The sequence below is a fragment of the Aotus nancymaae genome, unplaced genomic scaffold (genome assembly GCF_030222135.1).
Source record: "Aotus nancymaae isolate 86718 unplaced genomic scaffold, 86718_ANA_hifiasm-v0.15.2.pri h1tg000025l, whole genome shotgun sequence".
Classification (NCBI taxonomy): domain Eukaryota; kingdom Metazoa; phylum Chordata; class Mammalia; order Primates; family Aotidae; genus Aotus; species Aotus nancymaae.
In genome coordinates, this window is record NW_026988438.1 from 17821755 (window position 1) to 17846952 (window position 25198).

At 35.4% G+C, this 25198-nt stretch overlaps 1 protein-coding gene across 9 annotated transcripts in view; it reads right to left on the reverse strand.

Annotated features, from left to right (window-relative positions):
• ANKIB1 (ankyrin repeat and IBR domain containing 1) overlaps positions 1-25198 on the reverse strand; it is a 159579-nt gene that overhangs the window by 78429 nt on the left and 55952 nt on the right. For 7 of the 9 annotated variants that reach the window (XM_012450827.2, XM_012450829.2, XM_012450823.2 and 4 more), the window contains 3 exons: positions 17501-17798; positions 8941-9021; positions 6198-6380 (listed from right to left, as the gene is read on the reverse strand). In XM_012450827.2, coding sequence (XP_012306250.1) covers positions 6198-6380; positions 8941-9021; positions 17501-17798 — 562 coding nt within the window. The remainder of the gene's footprint in view (positions 1-6197; positions 6381-8940; positions 9022-17500; positions 17799-25198) is intronic. The other 2 variants (XM_012450828.2, XM_064380395.1) reach the window with 2 other exon arrangements.

A 25198-nucleotide genomic window follows, 5' to 3' on the forward strand; every position in this document is an offset into this window, starting at 1 on the left:
AAATAAACTGAAGACACTCTTCCCAACCATCACTTAAATACCTCATTTAAGAAATCTCTTTATAGCAGTTCCCACTCTCCAAAATTACATGTTCACTTACTTTTAAACTTATTTGTGTGCTTCTCTCCCCCTGCTGGAACCTAAACACCTAGAGGGCAGGAACTTATCTTTGTTCCTCCAAGCATCTAAAACAGTGTCTAGCAGAGCAGTCGCTCAGTATTGTTGAATGATGGGATTAAGAAGCGGATTTTACCCATTTATAATTAATAATTTGGAAGAAAAGACTAAATTAAGATGTATCAAGAAGTTATAGAAGCCAGGCGCGGTGGTTAAAGCCTGTAATCCCAGCACTTTGGGAGGCCGAGGCGGGTGGATCACGAGGTCAAGAGATCAAGACCATCCTGGTCAACACGGTGAAACCCCGTCTCTACTAAAAATGCAAAAATTAGCTGGGCACGGTGGTGCGTGCCTGTAATCCCAGCTACTCAGGAGGCTGAGGCAGGAGAATTGACTGAACCCAGGAGGCGGAGGTTGCAGTGAGTCGAGATCGCGCCATTGCACTCCAGCCTGGGTAACAAGAGCGAAACTCTGTCTCAAAAACAAAAAAGAAGTTATAGAAATATATTATACACTGTCCACATCATTAACTGAATTAAAACTCAGCTGAAATACACATTTCACCTGAGAACATAAATTTTTAAAAGTATCTAAATATATGACAATACAATCAAATAGCAGGCCATGTAAAATCACTAGCATAGGCAAAATAGCCCAAAAGTTAACCAGGGTCAAAGTAGAAGGTACAAAAATAAGTTTTAAAGAAAGCATTGATGTTTTTAAAAATTCAAGGGGGTCAGGTGTGGTGGTTCATGTCTGTAATCCCAGCAATTTGCGAGGCTGAGGTAGGTGGATCACTGGAGGCCAGGAGTTCAAGACAAGCCTGGTCAACATGGTGAAACCCTGTCTCTACTAAAAATGCAAAAATTAGCCAGATGTGGCAGTGGGCACCTGTAATCCCAGCTACTTGGGAGGCTGAGGCAGGAGAATCGCTTGAACCTGGGAGGCAGAGGTTACAGCGAGCTGAGATGGCGCCACTATTCTTCACCCTGTCTGTCTCAAAAATAATAATTAAAAAAAAAATTCAGGTAAAACTCATAAAATTAACCATTTTAAGGTGTACAATCCAGTGGCATCTAGTACACTTACAATGTTGTACAATCACCATCTTTATCTAGTTTCAAAACATTTCCATAACTCCAAAAGAAAGCCCTATAAACATTAAGTAGTCATTCCTTATCCTCCCTGCCCCTAGTTCTTGGCATTTTAACTTTATCTCTCCTTATTTAGCTGTCTTGCCTGGGCATCACAGGAAGCCAGCAGCTCCTGCAGAACAGAGTAGGTTAAACATGCTAACCAGGTAGCCAGCTAAGGCAATGCCCAGCATATGAGTTTCTGTTTCTATGGCTTTTATCTATTTTGGATCTTTCATATAAATGGAATCATTCAAATGTGACCTTTTGAGTCTGGCTTTCTTTCACTTAGCATAATGTTTTTGAGGCTGATCCATATTATAGCATGTATTAGTAGTTCATTCCTTTTTATGGCTAAGTAATATTCTATTGTGTGTATATCTCATATCTTATTTACCCATTTATTAGTTGATCAACATTTGAGCTGTTTTCACCTTTTGTCTATTATAAATAGTACTGCTATAAACATCCAGGCATAGGTATTTATTTGAGTATGAAAGTATTATTCTTTATATTATGAAAATAGTAGACAAAACGAATCCAATATGGGTTGAAAAAATCTACAAAACTAGAAAAATATAGGAACATGTGATCATAGTATTAGCAAGTCACAAATTCAGAAGACATAAAGGAAAAAAATTATACCTCTGAATACCATAATATGTAAAAAACTTAGGATATGGAAAAATACACAAAGTTCTCTTAGCATTAAGAAAACATAAGTCATAGAAAATGCACAACTGAACAGTCAATTCATATGATAATCAGAGAAATAAAACAAAGTATCATTTATTTGTCCAAACTGGCTAAATAACAATAGCACTGATAATATCCAATGCTAGCAAGAATGTGAGGGAAAGGATTCTCTAATATACTAATGAAATAAAAGTCAATTAATATAATCTTTCAGGACAGTTTATGAGCATCTGTTAAAGTTTAAAATCTTCGGTGAGCCGAGATAGCGCCATTGCACTCCAGCCTGGGTAACAAGAGCGAAACTCCGGCTCAAAAAAAAAGTTTAAAATCTTAAGACCCATCAAACCAATTTCTAGAGACACATAGGAACTATACTTTTAAAATGTGTACAACGCAATAATGATGACTATGAAGTAATAATCATGATTATAGCAGCAGACAACTAGCTAATGTTTAAAATTAGTCAGACACTGGTCAAAGCATATACATATATTAACTCATTAAGCATCACTACAACCCTATGAGGCTGGGACTGTTAACTTCATTTTAAGAAGAGACTGAGGGCCGGGCAAGGTAGCTGATGCCTGTAATCCCTACACTTTGGGAAGCCGAGGTGGGCGGATCACGAGGTCAGAAGTTTGAGACCAGCCTGAACAACATGGGGAAACCCCATCTCTACTAAAACTATAAAAATTAGTTGGGTGTGGTGGCATGGGCCTGTAATCCCAGCTACTCAGGTGGCTGAGGCAGGAGAATGGCTTGAACCCAGGAGGCAGAGGTTGCAGTGAGCGGAGATCGAGCTACTGCACTCCAGCCTGGGCAACAAAGCAAGACTTCGTCTAAAAAAAAAAAGAGAGACTGAGGCAGAGAGTTTAAGTAATCTGCTCAAGGTCACATAGTACAATCATCAGGCAAACATATGAACCTAGCCAGTCTGGCTCTAGAATCCATATTTTTAACTACAATAATGGCACAATAGAATCCATATTTTTAACTACAATAATGGCACAACTGGATAAAGAAAATTATATCTCAGAAAAATATTCACTGTAGCCTTTTTTCAAAGGTAAAAATATTTGAATTAAATGTTTATCAATAGGTAAATGTTTAAAATATGTAGATTATATGTTCTGGCTTAGGAGAGATGTTCATGATATATTAAGTTGAAAAATATAGAATTCAGTATGACATAATCTTACTTTTGCATTAAAAATTCAATATATATATATGTTTGCTTAAGTCTGATAGTAAACACAAGAAACTGTTACCACTCAGGAGTACAGTCAGTATGAAGAAATTATTTTACATTTTTAGCAATAAATATTCATTACAAATGTCAGGAAATGCATAAAAATAGACAAAATAATAATAGTAAAGGAGATTACCTATAATCATAATGATCATTTTGATATACTTCAATATTCTTCTTATACATAGTTTTTTCCTATATAATTAGTATCAAACTGTTCTGTAACTTTTAACATAATATTAGTTATATTAAGTACATTTAGATCTTAAATCTACTGATAATGCCTACTATTATTTTCTGATTCAATTATAAATTAAAATAAGATGGTATGTTGGGGAAAAAAACTAAATGTCTTTCAGTTTGATTACATCAATATTATTTCTGGACTATTATTGCTCAAATGTCCTCTGACTAATTGATCATACTAATTATTATAGTAACGATTTCTGTTTGACTCAAGATAATGGATTGTCAAAAAGGAGGCAATATGGCAAACAGAAGTTGCTTGGACCTGAAGTCAGATGGATGAAGTTCAGCTCACTTTGATCCCAGCAAATTATTCAGTTATTTTCTGGTTTATCTTCCTCACTAAAAAAAGGTGGGGACGGGAGCACAATTTTCATTCAAGGTTCCCATGTGGAATAAATAACTATGTGAAGGGCCAGCAAAATGGTTAGGGCACAGGTCCTCTCTCTTTCTGTGTGTTCTTAATCTGAATAAGCTTGCCTATAAAATAACCTAAATACAGAAACAAAAGATTTTTTTTAAAGTGAATTTTAATCCCAAGAAACTCAGTTCTTTTGGTCATATGGAGAGTATAAAGCTCAGAAATTGTTGGGAATTCATGGGGAAAATAAACAACATGATTATATGATTATTTTTATAAACACATACAAATCAATAGTTACATAATACCTTTAAGAATCAAGTTAGCACTAAATACTGAGGAATCAGAATCCTTTTCAGAGGAAAAAATTTACTGTGTTATAATTTCTTTAAGAAATATCTATGGATGCCTACTTTGGGCAAGCAGTGTTTCAAACATTGAAAACAGTCTGTTGAATAGGTCCTGCGAAAAATAAACAGGAGGTATAAAGTTGCTGATAAGATAGGAAGAATAGGTTTTGCGATCTATTACACAATGGTGACTATAACCAATAGTAATGTATTGCGTATTTCAAAATAAGAGTACATTTCAAGCATCTCCTCATAAATGCTCCTCAAAAAATTATAGGTGACTTAGGGATGGATATGTTAATTAGCTTGATTTAATCAATCCACATTGTGTGTGTGTGTGTGTGTGTGTATATATATATATATATATATATAAATGCAACACTGTACTCACAAATGTATACAATTATTTTTCAATCAAAAATAATATTAATAAAAAAAGAATTTAAAAATTAAAGTAAAAAGGGCATATAGTAAAAAATATGGGAAGAGAGGAGATCTTTTTTAGAAAGAATGGCAAAAATAACTGGGAGATTTCAGATCTAGAAAAGAGCAACTGCAAATGCCTTTGTGTAGTCTAGGTATTACAACAGAGCAAGGTGCGCTGGGGATAAAAGGTCTGAGATAACGCTGGAAAGGCAGGTAGTGGTCAGATCACATAAGGGCTTACATCCAAGCAAACAGTTTGGATTTTATTCTAAGTACAATGAAAAATCATTAAATGATTTTAATGATATGTATAACTTTCAAAATGTCATTGTGAATCCTGTGTACAATATGGATTATAAAGAGACAAGAATAGAAGGAAGAAGATCAGTAAGGAAACTATCATAGCAGCTCAGACAAGAAGTGAAGGTGGTAAGGGCCTAGAGAGGTAGGAGTACAGGTTGGGAAGAACAGATAAATTTAGGTTGTATTTTTGGAGGTAAAATTGACAGGATTTCCCAAGTGTTGGGATGTGATGATTAAGAAAATGTGAGGAATCAAGAATGCTTCCCACATTTATGCTTGAGCAAATCAGTGGACAGAGGTAATACTTACTGAGACCAGGAAGACATAAAGGAAAACCAGAAGAGAATGTTGTCCCCAAAGCCAAGAGAAAAGTGTTTTATTAAGAAGGAATTGGTCAATTGCATCAAGCACCACTGAGGAATTCAAGTAAGATGAAGGCAGAAAAGTACCCACTAGATTTGGCAACATGTCACTCCATGATGGGGGGCAGTTCCATCAGAGTAGAAGGGAAGAAAGGCACACTGCAGTGGGCTAAAGAGTGAATGGAAGGTGAGGAAGTGGTTCTCTTCCTAAGAAGATAAGAGATACGGGGCTACAACTAAAGAGGAAGAGAGACAGGGCTAGGGAAGGGTTGAGTCAATGGCTGCTTTTTTGTTTTTTATTTTGTTTTTAAGATGGGATCTACCAAAGCACGTCTGTTGATAAGATCAACCCAGAAGAGAAGGTAAGACTGATGAACAGGAGGGTTGGAGTCTTGTAGTACTAAGAGTGATAGGGATTCATATCACATATCAGCACCTTATTTATCTGTAAGTAAACACACTTGTATATGATAGACAAAAGACCCATAGCTCCAGATTTCCTAGTTGTCATTATTTATTTATTTTTAAAGTTAGAGACAGGGTCTCACTTTGTCACCAGGCTGGAGTGCCCTGGCATGATCATAGCTCATGGTAGCCTTGAACTCTTGGGCTCAAGCAGTCCTCTTGCCTTAGCCTCCAGAGTAGCTAGAACAATGAGTGTGGGCCACCATTCCCAGCAAATTTTTATATTTTTTTGTAGAAATAGATTCTTGCTATATTGCCCAGGCTGGTCTCGAACTCTAGTGCCTTGGCCTCCCAAAGCACTGGAACCACAGGCATGAGCCATGGCGGCTAGCCTAGATGTATTTTCATACTTCATGGCTATGGAGATGACAGGATATTTAGAATACTGTAAAGAAGAACACACAAACTGAGTTTTAAAGAAGAAAAAATACAAAATAACATAAAATCTAAAATTACATGTAATTTTTTTACTGAGAAAAAAAAACTGACCTCTCGTTTGTCTAATGCAGCATATTCAGCTTCTATTTCTTCAGCCTCAGGATCCCGTGAGAATACCATTTGAGATTCCAGATTGAGGGCCAAATCTTTGTGGTGTTGCTTTTCAGCACAATCGCAAGGAGTATCTTTATTTTCATTCTCGGCAAACAAGTCTCCTCCATGTTTTACTAAAAGCTAAAAAAGTTTTTTTCAAAAACTTGCAACCACAGGTTCAAATAAGTTATTTCATGCTACCTATTTTTAAAACATTAAAAATATAAAGTTAACACAACAAAAATGTAACAGTATGTACAGTATGTATTTGAAATGACAAAAAAGGATTTAGATACCAGTGGCTTCTTATTTTAAGATTAGTAATTCTTGTTTTTCAGTAATGAGTTCCTCTAGTTAAAAATAATAAAAATAATAAACAACCCCAAAACCAATGTTTTAAACTTCTGAAATTCTTAAGCATTTTTAGTCCAAAAAATAACACTTTGTTTAAAGACAGAAAAAGTTTACAGTTATTCAGTACTTTAAAAAATTAAATTTCTTATAATTTCTACAAATCTTTCTTAAGCAAGGACACTGCTGATACTGTTATTTTAACTACTGTCTGGATGTCCTGACATGGCAGACAAAAGTTTCATTCATTATCCAGTGAAACACTGAAATGAAACTAGGATAAGCAAGTCACTGAGGTAAAGCTGTTTTCAATATTCTTCAAAATAAGTAATGGAATAGCTACTGATAGCCACATTGGGAAGATAAGTCTATCCATCTCTCTTTGACCCAAAGAAATCCCACCTTTACAAATACAATACATGGAATAGTGACTTGACTTGTTTAATAATGAGGTTTTTGCTAGATTTGCAGAAGTTAAATATGTTGTTACTGAGGGATGTAGGTTCAAATTTCCCCATTACGTCTACAAAGACAAGAAAGAAGACATGAATGCCAGGATAGCCATATCTAGGACAACTCTAATGGACAGCCTGACAGTCACAGGATTCTTTTATAGGATTCAGTCATACTCATAATAATATAGTAACGGTCATTATTTACCATTTTCTAAACACTTTAAAGCACACGCTCTCATTGAATATTAACAACCCATATGACAGGGGTATTATTATATCTCAGAATAGTTAAGTAGCTTTTCTAAAGTTACCCAGTTAGTAAGCAGTGGAACTGGGCTTCAGACACAAGTTGGACGAGGTTTTTAACCATGACAGGACACTACACTGACTCATAAGTAGGTAAGCTTATCATATATATTGCAGAAGTTAAATGCATCCTGGGTCCATCTTGAAGTTCTTCCTAGGCTCTTATTTATTACCTAAATGTTAATACTTTTTAGAGATTTTCATTTCACATGAATTAATCAAAATGGTAGCTTCTTTTTATCTTCTTCCAAATAATTTTATCTTCTTTCCTTCCTCAATACACAACCTTCATATAAAGCTTTTTAGAACTGGAATCCTCACGGTTCTCCTACAGTTCTAAGAGTCCTCGCAAAACAAGGGGCTTATATCAATGCCAGATCTGGCAGGCATGGGCTAACTTCACGCCCACAGGATTTGACTTTAGCTTCTTGCTCAAGCCAAGGGTATGCCTTAGAGCTAAGGTGGGTTTTTAAGTTGTAAAAACAAGCAAACCAACCAAGAATATGAAATATAGATCCATGGCTACAAGGTTTAAAATATTTACTATCTAGTCCTTTACAGAAAAATGTTTGCTAAGAATGGCTCTAAATTGTCATTCTGGCAGCCACCTTCTAGACTCCGAGGGCAAGGTCTTATCAGCTGCTATTTACCACCTAGAACCTTTTTAGTGCAAGTGTGGTCTGGGGACCAGTAATATCATCTGGGAATTTGTTAGAAATGAAGAATCTCAGCTTGATCCCCCAAATCCCTCCAAGTCCAGGCCTGTGAATCAAAATGTCATTCTCATCTCCAAGAGATTCTTTTTGCACATAAACGTTTGAGAAGCAGTGATCCTAGTACAACAAATGTGGCTGTGGAAATTGATAAATTTACATTACCTAATTTATTCAATACTGGGAACTTGTAGTAAGTCTAGAGACTTAACATATCCATAGCAGGATCTATTATTATTTTTACCCTCTCTGCTTCACAGGTTATCAACACATAAATACAAAATAGACTATCTGCTCCTGACTGCTGCAGAACTAAAGAGTTGACTTCATTCTTGAGTTCTCTATTTAGTTCTCTATTTAGAGTCATAGAAAATTATTTCTAAACACATGCTGGGATAACTTTCAAAGTCAGGATTTGGTTTACTTTGCAACAGATATTACCACAGAAAAAATATTAAATATTAGAAAATAAGACAAATCATCTTTAATTTAATGCCCCAGTCTTCCTTAATAAAAGCAAAGACAATAAAATTTAAGAAGCTGTACCCTAACAGAATCTTGGTAAGGGGAACCTTATTAAAAGGATATGCCAGAATGTGGACTTCCTTCATTGGGGGGTTTAAAAAATGTCTGTGGAGAGGAGATATGTGAGAAGTCACTGCTGACCATTGTTAGAACTTGGGTGAGCATGATTGGTAAACTATCTTTGCAAAGTGATCCCTAACAAGTTTGACTGGAGTTGGGGTGAGGAACCATAAAGACCTATATCTCATTGCGCAATTTGGAACCTATAGAAAAACTCATAATCAATTATGAAATGAGAGGGTCCATGTTTGTAGCATTTGACTCGGCTATGAAAATCCGCCTGTATGTTACCTTTGGCACAGAAGATAGCTGGCAGCAATAATGCCTCACACATTGAGGAGAACGTGTTAAAAAGTACTTCAGCTTGCTGACCTTTAGGGCACAAAGTCAGGAACACCAGTAAGTAAAAGATGTGTTAAGTAGAGATAACTGCTAAAATGTTGTGGAATAAAGTTAGGCGTTTTACTTTGACAAAATAGAAAGTTATGTTTGGTTCTAAAGAGTACTTATTAAATGCTTCAACCAAAGCATCCCAACTAAGTATCGGCTTTCCCAGTTTCAAATTAGCTAAGAAGGACTTAATAGGAGGGCTGAATATTTTACTTAAATATGGTTTTAAGCCTATCTTGGTGGCACATAAAATGTTCTATCTTAAAAGAAACCAAATTATCATGATCTCAACACATCTGTTCTTCTCTTCTGCCTTTCTTTCCATTCACAATTCCAGAGGAAGAGGGGTAGGAGTTTTAAGAGAGGTAACCCCTACTATTCAAGACAAATCCTACCCCATCCCTTTGATCACCCTCTAAATGGCTGGTGACTCTCAATTGACTTACTTAGGACTATAACTTAATCCTGCTATCCTTCTAGTTACTTTCCTTAAAAACTTTCTCTTTCTTGGCCTTCACATTTCTCAAATTAGTGATTGATACCAACTGTCTCTCAATTTCCTCAGCAAATGACTCAATTATGCCCAGCAATCTGACTTCTACCTGGAGTATTTTACCGAAACGATATTGCAGAAAGTCATTAATACCTCTTAACTCTCAAATCCATCAGTCTTTCTCAGTCCCCCAATTCTTTTACCTTTCTGCAGCACATCAGATGATGGATCAGCTCCTCTCCTTGAAATTCTTCTCTTGCATCTTTGACATTGTATCATCTTGGTTCTTTTACTTCACTATTTTCTGTGTTCCCGTCATAGGCACCACTTTTTGCTCTCATCTCTTTAAACATAGGCATTCTTCAAATTGATGCCGTGACTTTAATTCTATTATTTTACCTATAACCTATTTTCCTTGCATCTCTCATCTATACATTATCTTGCTTTTAGAATGTCAACTCTGTGTAGATAACACTCAATTCTAAATCCTAAATGAGTGTCTATATTCTTTACTCCCTAACACTTTAGTCATAATTGTCAGCAGCCTGATTATCATGTCATGTGGATCAGCTAAGATGTAACATCCAGCCTTCTAAATGAAAACTCAATATACTCTCCCTTCCTTTCAACCAATTCCTCCATTTCATCTCACTTTTCCAAATGTCTGTTAATTGTAAGCAGGCTTCGAAGTCACTCAGGTTCAAAACTATGCCCATCTTATTTAAAAATAAAGTTAATTAATTTTACTCTAATTATAGAGGTGATAGCAGGTAAAGAGAATGTGGACAAATCAAAGAGAGAAAATTATATTGTCTAAAGAGAGCTCACTAACCTCAGTATTTAACATTATAGGGCCCCTATCCTTTTTTTTAAACCTTTCTTTCCTTTGCTTTCTTATAACAACTGACCTAGTCACCAAAGGCTAACAGTTCTTCACAATGTCCCCTGGCATCTGCCTCATTCTTTCCATCTCTAATACTACCACACAAACCCAGACACTTTGTCAGTTCACACCAGAATTAGTGCATTAATCTTCTAACTGCTATCACTCTTTCTAATACATTGCTTCTCAACTTACCAATGTCTGGGGTCCCCTCTCACAAATTTAAATTTTATTGGTCTGAGGTTTCTGTGTAGCCACGCTTAGAACTACTGTTCTAGCACAAAGGTTTTCAAACTGTGTGAGAATAATTGGGGTAGCCTGATAGTCCTGTTAGGTGAATTTGGAGAGGGGACTGTAAGAAGTATGTATACTTTTCACAGGTGATTCCAATATAGGCCCCCCACAAATTATGCTCTAAGCCAGGGTTCTCAAGCTTTAAATAAGAATCCCTTTGGGATTTTGTTAAACTAGATTCAAATTTGGTTGTTCTTGGATGGAGCTGAGATTCTGCATTTCCAACAAGTTCCCAGGTGATTGATGTCAGTGCCAGTCTGAGGACAATTCTTTTGAGTAGCAAGGCTTTAAGAAACACTGCTTTAGAAGCACCCCATTCAAATGTATTCTACATGACAACCATCAGGCTAATCTCATTACATGTGCTTTCATAATATCTATCACTTCTCTAACAAAAAATTCTTTTTCTTTTTTTTCTGGAGACAGGATCTTGCTTTGTCACCCAGGCTAAAGTACAGTAGCATGACCATGGCTCACTGCAATCTCGACCTCCTGGACTCAAGTAATCCTTCCACCTCAGCCTCCCGAATAGCTGGGACTACAGGCGTGGATCACCATGCCTGGCTGATTTTTTGATTTTTAGTAGAAATGAGGTCTCACTATGTTGCCCAGGCTAATCTTAAACTTTTGGGATCAAGCAATGCTTCCACGTCGGCCAACCACAGTGCTGCAATTATAAGCGTAAGCCATTGCACTTGGCCAAAAAATCTTCAATGGCTCAATTTTCTCTAAAAGAAACCCCAAGTTTTTAACCTTGGCCTTTAGTACCTTCTACTTGGTACATCCTCTATCTTCCTTTAAAGTAATCTGTTTTATTATTCCTCCACAAAATATTTCAATCTGCATATGTCTGAGACCTAGAACAGAGCTTCTCAAACTCTGCCATGCAAATAATCACCAGGAGAATTTGCAAAAACATTGCTGGAATCTATTCCCAGAGATATAAGTTAAGAATGTGAAGGTCTGGTTAGCCCAATAATTTGTTAATTATAACAAGTTGTCAGATGATGCAGGTCTGAGAGCCACATTTTGAAGAGCCTCTTCCAAATACTTAAACTGAAACATAACCCACTCTAATCTTACTAGTACCCATAAAATCTTCCAGGATATGCAAAATTAAAATAATCTCTCCTTCCCTTCAATACCTGTACCTCTCAGTCACTGCCTACATAGTTAATATAGGTCTTAGCATAATATTTGAGAGACAATAATGAGATCATAACTATCTTGATTAAAAATTAGAAAACAGAAGCCCAGAAAGGCAAAGTTACTCAGCTACTGAGCTGGGAATATAATTCCTGTATTCTTTACACAGTTTTAAAACTCTAGGTGCTAGAAACACAATATAATTAGGTAATATTCTTCAGTCTGACCTGTGAATGGTTTTTATGACTTTTCAATGAAGTGTAAAATGCTCTGATAGCTGCCAAAGTGTAAAATAGGCCCTGTAGCTGTAAAAGAAAATGTGTGACTTACCACCTTTGGTTTTATAATGACCTCTATTTGATCTGAGGTGAAGCAGCTACACTTAAAACTCTGAATAAGCAAGTAGGGCAAGGTGAATAGGAAATATGTAAGATAACACTCATTTAAACAAAAAATGCTTTTCACAAAGAGTAAAGCACTATCAAAAACAACCCCCATCACATCCACCATTTACTGAATCACTATTACAGGTTAAGCATGAATGGAAACATAATGAGGCCTAATGACTAGGCTTGCTTTGGGGAAGTCTACCAAAGGAGGAAATATCACTGGATGTTTCACTGGACCATGCTAATAGATCTAACCCACCGTCTCTCTCTAAAGTCCACTACTGTTCTCAAGCAGAAAACCAAAACTCTCAGCAACTAAGAAAAGTATATTATTTACTAAATTCTTGTCGGACTTATGTTTTAATGGAGCTTTATTTTTGTGTACTGAGTATCCATTACATAGTGCTTTTTAAGTCCTTTGTATAACTGAAGCTTATAGAACCTGTTACATATTGATAATGCTATTTTACATACTTAAAATAAGCTTCTCAAGTATGGAGTCATCTTAGGCCAAATGAGGCCTGCTGCCTGTTTCTGTATAACCCACAAACTAAAAATAGTTTTTACATTTTCAAATGGTTGAAAAGAATAAAGAGATTTCAGGACATATGAAAATTATAAGCAAGTCAAATGGTGATGTCAATACATAAAGATTTATTAAAACACTGCCATTCTCTTTTGAATATGTATTGCCTGTGGCTGCTTGCAGGGTACAATGTCAGAGTTGCCTAAAATATTTACTATCTGGGCTTTCACAGAAAAACGTCTGCTGATCTGTGAATAACTTTTGGAACAGTAAATAAAATTAGAATTTGAGGTGCTTTATTTATAGTCTGTCCTTAATAAATGTTTATCATTTAAGCATTTCCAATCTTCAAACAATTCTAGACTACTCCTCTGCATTATTTTTATCTCATAAATAATTTAGGATCCTTTATTTGTGAAACTCCAGATTTTTCTGTGTAAGGAAGTTCTGAAAAATATGCCCAAGTGAGGATTCAACATAAAGCACTTAGTATTAGAAAGTGGCCACAGAAATAATGAAGGAACTGGTCCAAAGAGACAGAGCTCACTCTGCCATACATAGCATGAGTTTGATGCAATTAAAGAAAAAAAAGGGAGATCTGAGGTTAAGTACAGGTATCCACACTGGATAAGGCGATAATGTTAGCATTATTAATAGAATCTAGAGTCAAGAATCAAGCACTAGTGAAGTCTCCAGCGGTTAGAAAAGAAGATAGTACAATTCAGTACAATGCTGAATTTGAGAGATTGTTGGACATCCATATGAAGAAGTTAACCAGGCAGCAACATAGCATGAAAAAGTTCAAGAAGTCAAGTCTAGGCATCAGAGACACAGCCAGTGCAACTCTCTATATACCATGTGATATCATCACACCCAGAGGTTCCCAGAAGAACTTTATAATTAAGGAGTTTTAAGTTTATGTTCTCTGTGTGTGTGTATGGGGAGGGGGAGCTTATTACAGAACGTAATTATTACAGGGAGATGGGGAAGTTTTAAAATAAATATTTTATTACAAAGGTGCAAAATAATGAGCTACAGGAAACTATCTGTTTAAATTATTAAACGCCAATGATGACTTCATCAACTCTATCCTTAAATAAATATACCAGAGAGAAAAACATTTTTTCTTTTTTTTCTATTTTTTTACAATTTTCCTGTAAATGTCATTAGTAACTGGCATCAAAGAGAAAAACATTTTCAGTAACCTAGAGAAGATATACTTCCACAGACATAGTTAAAAGCAAGTTGGCTTTAACCATGGGAAAAAAAGATATTCTCTTTGATATTAAAGGCTAGACACTAAAAATGGGATATAGTTTACTACAATAACTGGCTAATAGAGAATTTCTGTTAAAAGGAATCTTTAAAATACATTTGAGATCATCTACTCCAACCACCCAAGAGGAAACTATCACAGTGGCTGAGTGACTCATGCAAAGTCCCATAAATAGGTACTCTAAGGACTGAGACTAAAAATCAGTGCTCCCTCCACCATACTATAATCTCTTAGTTTTATGCAACATTAATAAATATCTGATGACACTCTTTCACTCAACCCAAACCTTTATATCATGCTTGATACCAATGAACACTATAAATATTAGAAAGCATTATACAAATGTTAGTTGTTATAACTATTATTCTTATAGGCAGAGACTAAAAGCAATGATGTAAAGAAATACATTTAGAAAAAAACTATTTCAGTTAACCATGATAGTAAACTTTGTAAGAGACATCTAAGCCTTTCCTGTTCATCAAAGTAGTATGATACCACCTAAAAATAAGTACAGACTCATACTAAGAATGAAGCTGTACAGTTATACAGTAGGTCACATATTTCAATGTATAGTCGGCCCTCTCTATCAGTGGTTTCCACATCCTTAGATTCCACATCTGTGGATTCAATCAACAGCAGGTAGAAAATATTTGGAAAACAAACATAGATTGTTGTGTCTGTATTAAACATCGACTTTTTTTCCTGTCATTATTCCCTAATGACACTTATATTGTAGTAAGTATTATATATAATCTAGAGACAATTTAAAGTATAAGGAAAATATGTGTAGGTTATATGCAAATACTGTGCCATTTTATATAAGGGATTTGAGCATCTGTGGATTTTGGTATCTGTGGGGAGTCCTGAAACAAATCCCCCTTGAATACCAAGTCACAACTGTATTTATTATATGCATTTGTACAAGAAAATAAAATACAGCTTCTGGAGATAGTTAACATATACCTCCCTGGGAAACTCTTCTGGTTTAATTAGCAGTATACATAATAAAAAATTCTTTAAGGGCTGAAGGCTGGACAAGAGTATATATAATCAAGTATAAATAAGAAATTAAAGATAAGCTTTACCTGAATAAAATATGCTAATTTGTTGAATTTGTTGAAAAAACTAGAATAAATGTATTTATAAGGCTCCTTTTGGAATGTTTTATATTTAAGTCAAAGAGCTCTTCTGAATACAGAAAACGAAAACAGTCATCAAATGGTGTGGTTTATGTGGTGTGATATGCTGATAGGTCAAACAGTTAAAGCACACACACATTTACATGCTCATGCATACATATCAAGCAAATTGTCAGGCTGGCCAGATAGAACAGTATAAACCTGGCACTGAGCAAAAAGTAATGCTGGTAAAAACACCACTCTCAATTTTTTGAACAATTTAATAAGCATGTCCTTGTCAACATACTTCAAAATCAACAACTACTAATAGCAATGCTTATAGAGAAAATTTGGAAGCAAGATATTAAGGTATTTAATATTTAAAATATTTTAAGAGAATTTTAATATTTAAAATATTTTAAGAGCATTTAATATTTTTTAAATATATTAAGAGCATTTCTACTATGAAGAAAAATCTACTTTCTACTCCAGTCCATTTGAGGAATATGATGCAGTCCCATTCAATAATGGTGAGTCACTATAGCAGGGATTCTTCGACAATAGGTAAACATAGGACAATGTACAGAGAAGCTTGTGTAAAAAGCCTCAGGAATTCTGCTATAAGTCCTCTACCCTCCAAATCCTAGGACATTCTTCCACCACAGTGAAACAATGTTAAAAAGCACTATGGCCAGGCATAGTGCTACTCCAGAAGATGAGGTAGGAAGATCACTTAAGTCCAGGAGTTTGAGGCCAGCCTGGATAACACATAGAGACCTTGTCTCTTAAAACAAAAAAGAAACAAAAAAACACAAAGCATTGCTTGAAAAGTAGTTTCAAGTTAATGACCATCACTAACTAACTATTAGGTAAGGGTTACACAAACTCAATGAAATGACAAACACTCTAAAAGATTAACAAGCATCACAAATATCAGCAGTAAACAAAAGATCACAAGCATACTAGAAGTAAAAGAACTGACACTTCAGAAATACTAAAGAAATAATATACGTGATGGTAATCTTTTAATATAAGAAAATGAACATTGATATTTTTGGTATACTGATCAATTTAGAAGTCTAAAGTACACATGAACAACATTAAGGAAACATGAAATTTTCAGGCATATTTTTAATCTGATTAGGATCATTGCTTTTCCAATAAAAGTATATACTTTGAGTAATAAAGATACTCTGTAATCCAGTCTAAAATGCCTCCCATACATACTTAAATACATCTATGCAAAAGAACTTCTATGAGATATGTAAGGATGGATATGAATATCAGTAGCTAAGAAAAACCTATTTTGCTGTATGTATAATAGTGACAAAACTATATAATGATGTTCTAACTTAGTTAAGATCCCATATTACATGAGTGATTTTATCTAATTTGTTGTTAAATATTTTATAAATATAAATAATGCTATCTATTTATACATGAAATATATATGGAAAAATTAGGATATAATATAGTACATATTCAGGAGCACTTTAACACAAATTAAACAGAAAAGTACACGTTTTAAAATTCCAAGTGATTTTAAAAAGACTCCAATAAATGTATTCATTAGTATTTATCCATCGCTTAGTGAGCTCATCAATTCTACATAACTGTAAGTCCCACTTGCCAAAAATTTGCTATACTCAACATGTATAAATTTTATAAATTGGTGACAAAAAAAAAATCAGCAAAAAAGCAGAATATATCTCTACTATAACTTGCAATATGATAGTGCTTAATTGATGACCAATATCTTAGGAGATATTAACAAATTTGTAAATGCTCTTGATTCTACTTTATTACAAAAGTGACTGTTCATCTGTGGGGCTTTCTCTCTCCCTAAAACAATGAAATAACTTTATTTAAAAGAGGCCCTTGGCCAGCTGTGGTGGCTTACGCCTGTAATCCCAGTACTTGGGAGGCTGAAGCAGGTAGAAACGAGGTCAAGAGATCAAGACCACCCTGGCCAACATGGTGAAACCCTATCTATACTAAAAATGTAAAAATTAGCTGGGTGTGGTGGCACATGCCTATAGTCCCTGCTACTCAGGAGGCTGAGGCAGGAGAATCGCTTGAACTTGGGAGGCAGAGGTTGCAGTGAGCTGAGATCGAGCCACTGCACTCCAGCCTGGTGAGAAGGCAGATTCCATCTCAAAAAAAAAAAAAAATAAGAGGCCTTTTATTTAAAAAAGTCTTTTAGAAGACAAAAGACAAAACAAAACAAAACAAAACAACCAGACAAGTTACTAAGACAATCACAATTACTGACAATTACATATTACCTGGACACAAATTTTACAATGCAGAATATTAAAAAAAAAAAAAAGTTTTACCTCTACACAGGCTTTCATCCCTGAGGCAGCAGCATAGTGCAAGGGTGTGTTTTTTTTGTTATCAACAGCATCAATAGCTGCCCTCTCATATTCACCCTGGTCAAGTTTTGCTCCTTTCCATCTTAAGATCATCTGCAGACAATCTGCTCTTCTGAAATCATCTTCTGTGGGGCGTGCCAAGCGAGGATGAAGGGCTCCTTCAGATATCATAATTTGAGGTCCCATACACAACAAATGCATAGATGTTTCATTGTGCACATTCCGTTTATTTGGATTTCCATCTCTACCAAGAAAAGTCCTAAAATGGAAAGGAAGGAAAAAAAAGGATGAAAACTGCTTTTTTCCTACCTTGAAATACATTGAAGATAACAAATTTAGAAGATAAGCTCTACTTCTAAGCTGATAATCCAGTTTATACCGAAGGTGTGATTTACAACAGCTTGAATGGCTAATTCTCATAGTTGAAAAAAAACTATTCTAGAATAACAATACTAAGAAGATAAATGTAAATATCTTTATAGTACTTGCTAATAAAGAGGGAGGGAAGGGAAGGGAAAAGGAAGAAAAAACGAAAAGGAGAAATGAAAGGGGTGAGGAGGACAGGAAAAGAAAACAAAGTAGTAATTTACAGATCAATGTCAATTATATAGATGCCTAAGGGTATATTAAGTATTCCACACTAATTTTTAATTCTTCCTTTATTGCTCTGATCTATTTGTTGCATACATAGTTATTTAATAGTGATGATGACTACTATATTAGTTGCAACTAATTTAAAGACAGTAAGTAATATGTAAGCCTGAGACGAAATCTAGAGAAAATGTTCTCTACCATCAGCTAACCTTTTAAATAATAAGGCATATATTTACATAGTGTCTTAATCTGCTTGAGCTATTACAAAAATACCATAAATAAGAAACACTTATTTCTCACAGTTCTGGACACTGCTAAGTCCAAGATTAAGTTGCTAGCTGATTCAGTGTCTGGTAAGAGCTCATTCCTCATAGAGGCGTTCTGGTTGTGTTCTCTCACATGTTGGGAGGGGCAACTACTCCCACCATGTCACTGTGCACTACTCCCATTCCTGAGGGCTCCAATCTCATGATCTAATCACCCTCCAATGCCCCATTCAGACCACAGCACATAGTATAATACTTTCTGAGGGGAGCTGTGATTACATCTAGAAGACTAAGAACTAATTCCACAGTGAGTGTTTATCAAAGATAGGTCTAGGTGAGTTGCCTTGACTACTGCCAAACCCAGACCTAAGAGTTGTGCCTACCTCCTATAATATTCATGAGACAGAGTCACAGGATTAATAGTTAAGCTAGAAAAGGCAAGAGAAGGGATTTTACATACAGCTTCCAAAAGGAATGTAGCCCTGTCAACACCTAGTGTTTAGTTCAGTGGAACCATTATAGTCTTCTGAACTCCAGAACTATAAGATTTGTGTTGTTTTAAGCCACTAATTTGTGGCAATTTGTGACAGCAACAACAGGAAATTAACTCAGCAAGGAACCCTGAAAATACCAATCTGGGGTGTTACCTCCTCCCTCTGGAGACAAGGGGGTGGGGTGGGGTAGGGTGATGGGTTGGGTGAAGGATCTATCCCTGAGCAAAAACAAATTTTCCCAGGGAAAAGATAAGACTAGCATCTCTGGGTTTTACAACTTAGGGAATATTTCCACGGTCTCAGGGATCACCCACTCCTTACTCCCTTCAAATGTAAACACATATCTCATAGAGGGTAAATCTGTCTGGAATCCTCAATCTCTATTCAGTCATAATTTAACTTCCAAGGCTCACGTTTTAGTCCAGGTTCCAAGTTGCAGTAAAGTTTGCTTATTTTCTCTACAGATCCATGTAGCCTTTGTGGTCTTCTGATGCCGGCAGTACACTCCAATACTTGCTCAATTAGGTTTCCCAGGAACTAATTCAGACCACTCAAGCAAACCCAATCCTACTTAGAAGCCTCTTTACACTCAACTCCCCTTACCTGGTTCAGTTTGCCACTCTTTTCTTTGTCTTCATATAGCACCCTAATATGTAACTCATTACATTTTATTATATTTTCTTACCTATCTGTTCCCTTTTCCCAATTAGTTTATAGGCTTTTAAGGCAGAGCCTATATTCTGTTCTTTCTTGAATCCCTAAGACAGTGTCAGACACACAGCAAAATCACGCCATAATTTTAATAAATCAATTGGATGCATATTAAACTTTCACGATCTAGATCAGTAACATGGGATTGGGATCTCTTGAGCCAGTAGTGCAGTACATTGATTTAGAACATGGTCCCAGATTGCTAGGTTCTAATTCTAGTTCTGTCACTTTCTAGCTGTGTGACCTTGGGCAAGTTACATAATAGCTCATAACAACTAATATATGATTCACATCTGTTGACTAAAACTACTCCTGAGAGTTTATCTTAAAGGAAATACATAAAAATTTATAGAAACAATGAAAATAAATGCAGTGTTACTTTGAATAGAAAAATTTGGAAATCACTTAAATGTTTAGTAATAGAAATGGGAAATGTAAATCATGATATGTGATAGAAAATCAGTCATTTAAAGTCTGTCTATGAGTGTTACAGCTAAGTGAAAATATAAAGAACATAATTCCCCTTCCCTTCTCAATCTTCTGAATATATATGGATTAAAAATTAGAAGGGAACATGGAGTAATTCTAACATTTGTTTAGGGGAGGCAAGAATACAGGTAATTTTTTTTATACAGTCATAATGTTGCTTAAGAATTAAAATATATTTATTTCCCCTATGTCAACTGCTGATAATAAATTTCCCAATCATATTTCCTTGTATTTATGATTGAATTATAGTGGCTAGCCAAAATTAAAACCATACTCCAAAATGTGTTCAAAATTAATACCTCTTAATTATGATTGATGAAAAAAGATTTCATTTTCTTAAAAGTTTAATTTAGAAAGAAATTATTAAAGTTAATTTGATTCTCTAAATGTCCTGTACAATAACATTTATCCAGCCTTTCTTATTCCCATTTCCAATATATCAGCTATTCTCTCTTTTAGTTTGCTCAGGAGAGTCCAGGTTCTTATCACCAAGAAATTTAATGTAAGTTGAAAGGATGTCAGTTGATATGGAAGGATTAATCTTGCTCTCTCTAGTATGAGATGACTCTAGATCCTGCCCAAATAGAGAAGAGAGTGAGACATGTATCGAATCTGATAGGTTCATTAATCAAACCAAACACACAGAGTGTGAATTATTCTGAAGTAAAACTATTAAAATAACTTTTTTATATTTAGTCAAGAAGATTCTCAATTAGACACAGTAGCATACTTGCATATTTTATGCTAAAACTATTTATAAAGTTGAATATTCTAATTTTATTGATTCATCTATTTAAATTCAAAGTAGACTCTTCCTAAATTTACCTAAGTATATAAATGGAATAATGAGTATAAAATTGATATGTATGTTTTAGACCCTTTTCTGTACCTATGTTAGTAGTTATGAATTTTTTTTTTTAACTACTTGCATATAAAGTTAACTCTGGAACTGGGATAGGAGATAATTAACCGGAAGATGGGGTAGGGAAAACATTAACCTGGGGGAAAAAAATCCATCCCTTTCATGTGACCCTAATAACCCATCCAGGAGCCTCGTGCTTTTTCTAGATTCTTTCACTGTTAATTCTCAAGCAGCCAGTTTATAACTGTTACCTCTATTTTTTCTATATTCATTCTCCATTTCAATATGATCCTATTCTTACAGAGTCATGTTTTCTCTACATGGACGTTTCACTCTCTCATATAACCAGGAATTTCCTAAGAGCTAAATTATTCATGATTGTCCTTAATTTTTGTTCTAAATCTTAAATTGTCAACTGCTCCATTTATATCCTGACCTTTATATTACCTTGGTTTCCATAATCACACTTTTTCAATAACCCTCTTAATTTTTTCAGTACAACAACTTCTCTTTTACCCATGATGATGGCTCTACTTCCTACCCCCTTACTGGAAGCAAGTTTCAGTTCTTGACCCCCAAGTTCTCCATACACATTCTCTTCTTTCAGGGAGTCCATCCACTCTGAAAGCCATTTCTCTTTCAATGGTTTATGTGAATACACTGTATAAATTGGGAAGTATAATCAGAACCCAAATGATAGGCAATAGTGGTGGAATCATGGGTTTCCCTCAAAGGGGTTCTACTATAGGTTGAGTATCCCTAACCCAGAAATCTGAAATGTTCCAAAATCTGAAATGTTTTGAGTGTCAATGTGACTGTCAAAGAAAATGCTCATTTGAGCATCTGGCTTTCAAATTTTTGAATTTGGGATGCTCAACTAGGTAAATGTAATGCAGATATTCCAAAATCCAAAGAAACCTGAAATCGGAAACAATATGGTCCCACTCATTTTGAATAAGAGATGCTCAATCTGTGTTACTTCTGTGATAATTCTTAATGCTCTATCATCCTACATGACTTCTCATCTGACCCCATATCATATTCTTACATCTTATAGGCCTCTTTCTCTTGTACTCATACTCAACTGAACTCCCTCTGAAGTAACGGTCTTTTCTATCAGAGCCTCAATTTCTTTCAATAATTCAGGGTCTCACTCTGTTGCCAGGCGCCAGGCTGGAGTGCAGTGGCACAATCTTGGCTCACTGCAACCTCCGCCTCCTGGGTTCAAGCAATTCTCCTGCCTCAGTCTCCCGAGTAGCTGGGACTACAGGTGTGCGCCACCACGCCCAGCTAATTTTTGTATTTTTAGTAGAGTCAGGGTTTCACCATGTTGACCAGGATGGTCTCGATCTCTTGACCTCATGATCCGACTGCCTTGGCCTCCCAAAGTGCTGGGATTACAGGCTTGAGCCACCGCGCCCGGCCATAATAATTCTTTTTATTCTACTAGTCACATGTACTTAAAACTTCAATTCCTTTGAAATATCTTCTTTCATGCAACATTGATTGAGCACTCATTATTTGCCAGGTACTATTCTAGAAGTTAGGGATATCATAAAGAAAACAGATAAAGTCCCTGCCCTTCTGGGATTTGCATGTAAGATAAGAGGAGTTGGAAAGGAGACCTGTATTTCAACTTATTGAAAAGACCTTGGCTCCTAAAATATAAAACAGTCAAAAAACAGAAATCAATAACTGGAAACTCTATTTTAACTAATCCTCAAAGCCAAAGACTTTGAATTAACATGTGCTCTAATAAAGACAGGCTCTAATGAAGATTTTCTATTTTATTTATATCCGAAGACGAGCCCTTTTTATTTCCAAATAAGTAAAAGAGGCTACTTTGTAGAAGATACAACTAATGAATTATATATCCAAATAAGAATAAACTGACTCCAAATCCATGGCTTTTTTGCTACATTAAGTGGAAGCTGTAAGTATGGATTTAGTTTCCCAAAAAAGAGGCAGTGTGATTGTGATGTGATATAATATAAACACACAGCATGTGGTTCAGAGAGATAGATGCAAAGGTGCATCTATTACCATATTATCCGACCTAAGAAAGGAAGGAAGTAATGCCTGCTATTGCAGATATCATATAGCTAAAGGAAATGGGAATAAAATCAAGGTCTTATTACAAATGGGTGCTTCACTTTATAGCTAAAAGGTCCTCGACTAGGTCTATCTCTACCTTTGTCTACATGTATATGTCACATATTATAAATCTAGGCTGGGTATGGTGGCTCATACCTGTAATCCCAGCACTTTGGGAGGCCAAGCGAGTGGATCACTTGAGGTCAGGAGTTCAAGACCAGCCTGGCCAACATGGTGAAACCCCAACTCTACTAAAAATACAAAAATTAGCCGAGCACAGTGGCAAGCACCTGTAATACCAGCTACTTGGGAAGCTGAGGCAGGAGAATCGCTTGAACGTGGGAGGCAGAAGTTGCAGTGAGCTGAGATCATGCCACTGCACTCCATCCTGGGTGACAGAGCGAGACTACATCTCAAAAAAAAAGAAAAGAAAAGAAAAAGAAAGAAAAAAGGAATATAGCCAAGCTCAGCTAGAGTCTACACTGAAGTATAGGAAAAGCATCCCAGATTACATGAGGCAAGATGAGAAAGTAATAGTCATCAACTTGTGAGAAAGTAAAGTAGGATTAAATATAGCACAACATTTTAAGCTATCTAAAACAAAAATAATTAAAGTTATTTTACTTAATGTTGATGAGTAAATGCTATTTATCCTTATTTGACATGCTGTAAAAGTATAAAAGAATTACTTTCTTATTCCAAAAGCAATTAATCATTTAAAATAATAATCTGGAAAAATGAAAAGGCAACCCATGGAACTGGAGAAAATATTTGCAAACAATACATCTGAAAAAGAAAATAAAAGAAAAACTAAAGAAAAAATGCAATAGCACAAAACAAATAGCTCAATTTAAAAATGGGCAAAAGGCTTATATGGATAATTTTCAAAACAAGAAATATAACATCACTAATAATCACAGAAATGCAAATCAAAATCACAGTGGGATATCACCTTATACCTGTTTGCATGGCAATTATCAAAAAGCCAAAAGGTAAGTGATGGCAAAAATGGGAAGAGAAGGGAACCCTGATACACTGCTCATGGAAGTGCAAATTGGTACAACCTTTACGAAAAATAGTAGGGAAGTTCCACAAAACATTAAAAATAGAACTACCATATGATCCAGCAATCTTACTTCTGGGTATATATCCAAAGAAATAAAATCATGACCTCAAAGATATATCAGTACTCCCATGTTCACTACAGCATTACTTGTAATAGATAAGGTATAGAAACAACCCAAATATTCAACAATGGGTGAATGGATAAAGAATATATGGCATATACACAAGGGAATACTATTCAGTCTTTAAAAAGAAGGAAATCCTGCTATTTGTGACATGGATGAACCTGGAGGACATTTTGCTAAGTGAAATGGACTGTACACAGAAAGACAAATGAGTGGAAGATCTCACTTAGATGCAGAACTTTAAAAAGTTGAACTCAGGAACAGAGGCTAGAATGGGGGTTAACCATGGTCAGGGGTAAAGGAAATGGGGAGATGTTCGACAAAGGGTACAAATTTTCAGTTATAAGATGAATTAAGTTCTGGAAACCTAATAAAGAGCATAGTAACTATAGTTAATAATTATATATTGTATATTTAAAATTTGCTCCAAAATATAATTTAAGTATTTTCACCTCACAGAAAAACTATTTGAGGAGATAAATATGTTAAGTAGCTTGACTGTGGTAATCAGTTCACAATATATACATATATATTAAAACATCACATTGTACACCTTAAGTATATACAATTTTTATATGTCAATTATACCTAAAAATAAAGCTGGAAAAAAATTGATTTGTGATTCTGCCTATACAATCAAAATAAATTTCCAAAGACAAAAGAAAATATGATTAAAGAATTAGAGTTGTTCATTCTTAGGAAACGAGAACAGTAAGGTAATTTTTCTGTTTCTACCTTAATATGTTAAAAGCTTTAATTTAAAAATTATGAGGCCAGGCATGGTGGCTCATGCCTGTAATCCCAGAACTTTGGGAGGCTGAGGTGGGCAGATCACGAGGTCAAGAGATCGAGGCCATCCTGGCCAACATGGTGAAATCCTGAATCTACTAAAAATACAAAAATTAGCTGGGCGTGGTAGCCTGCACCTGTAATCCCAGCTATTCAAGAGGCTGAGGCAG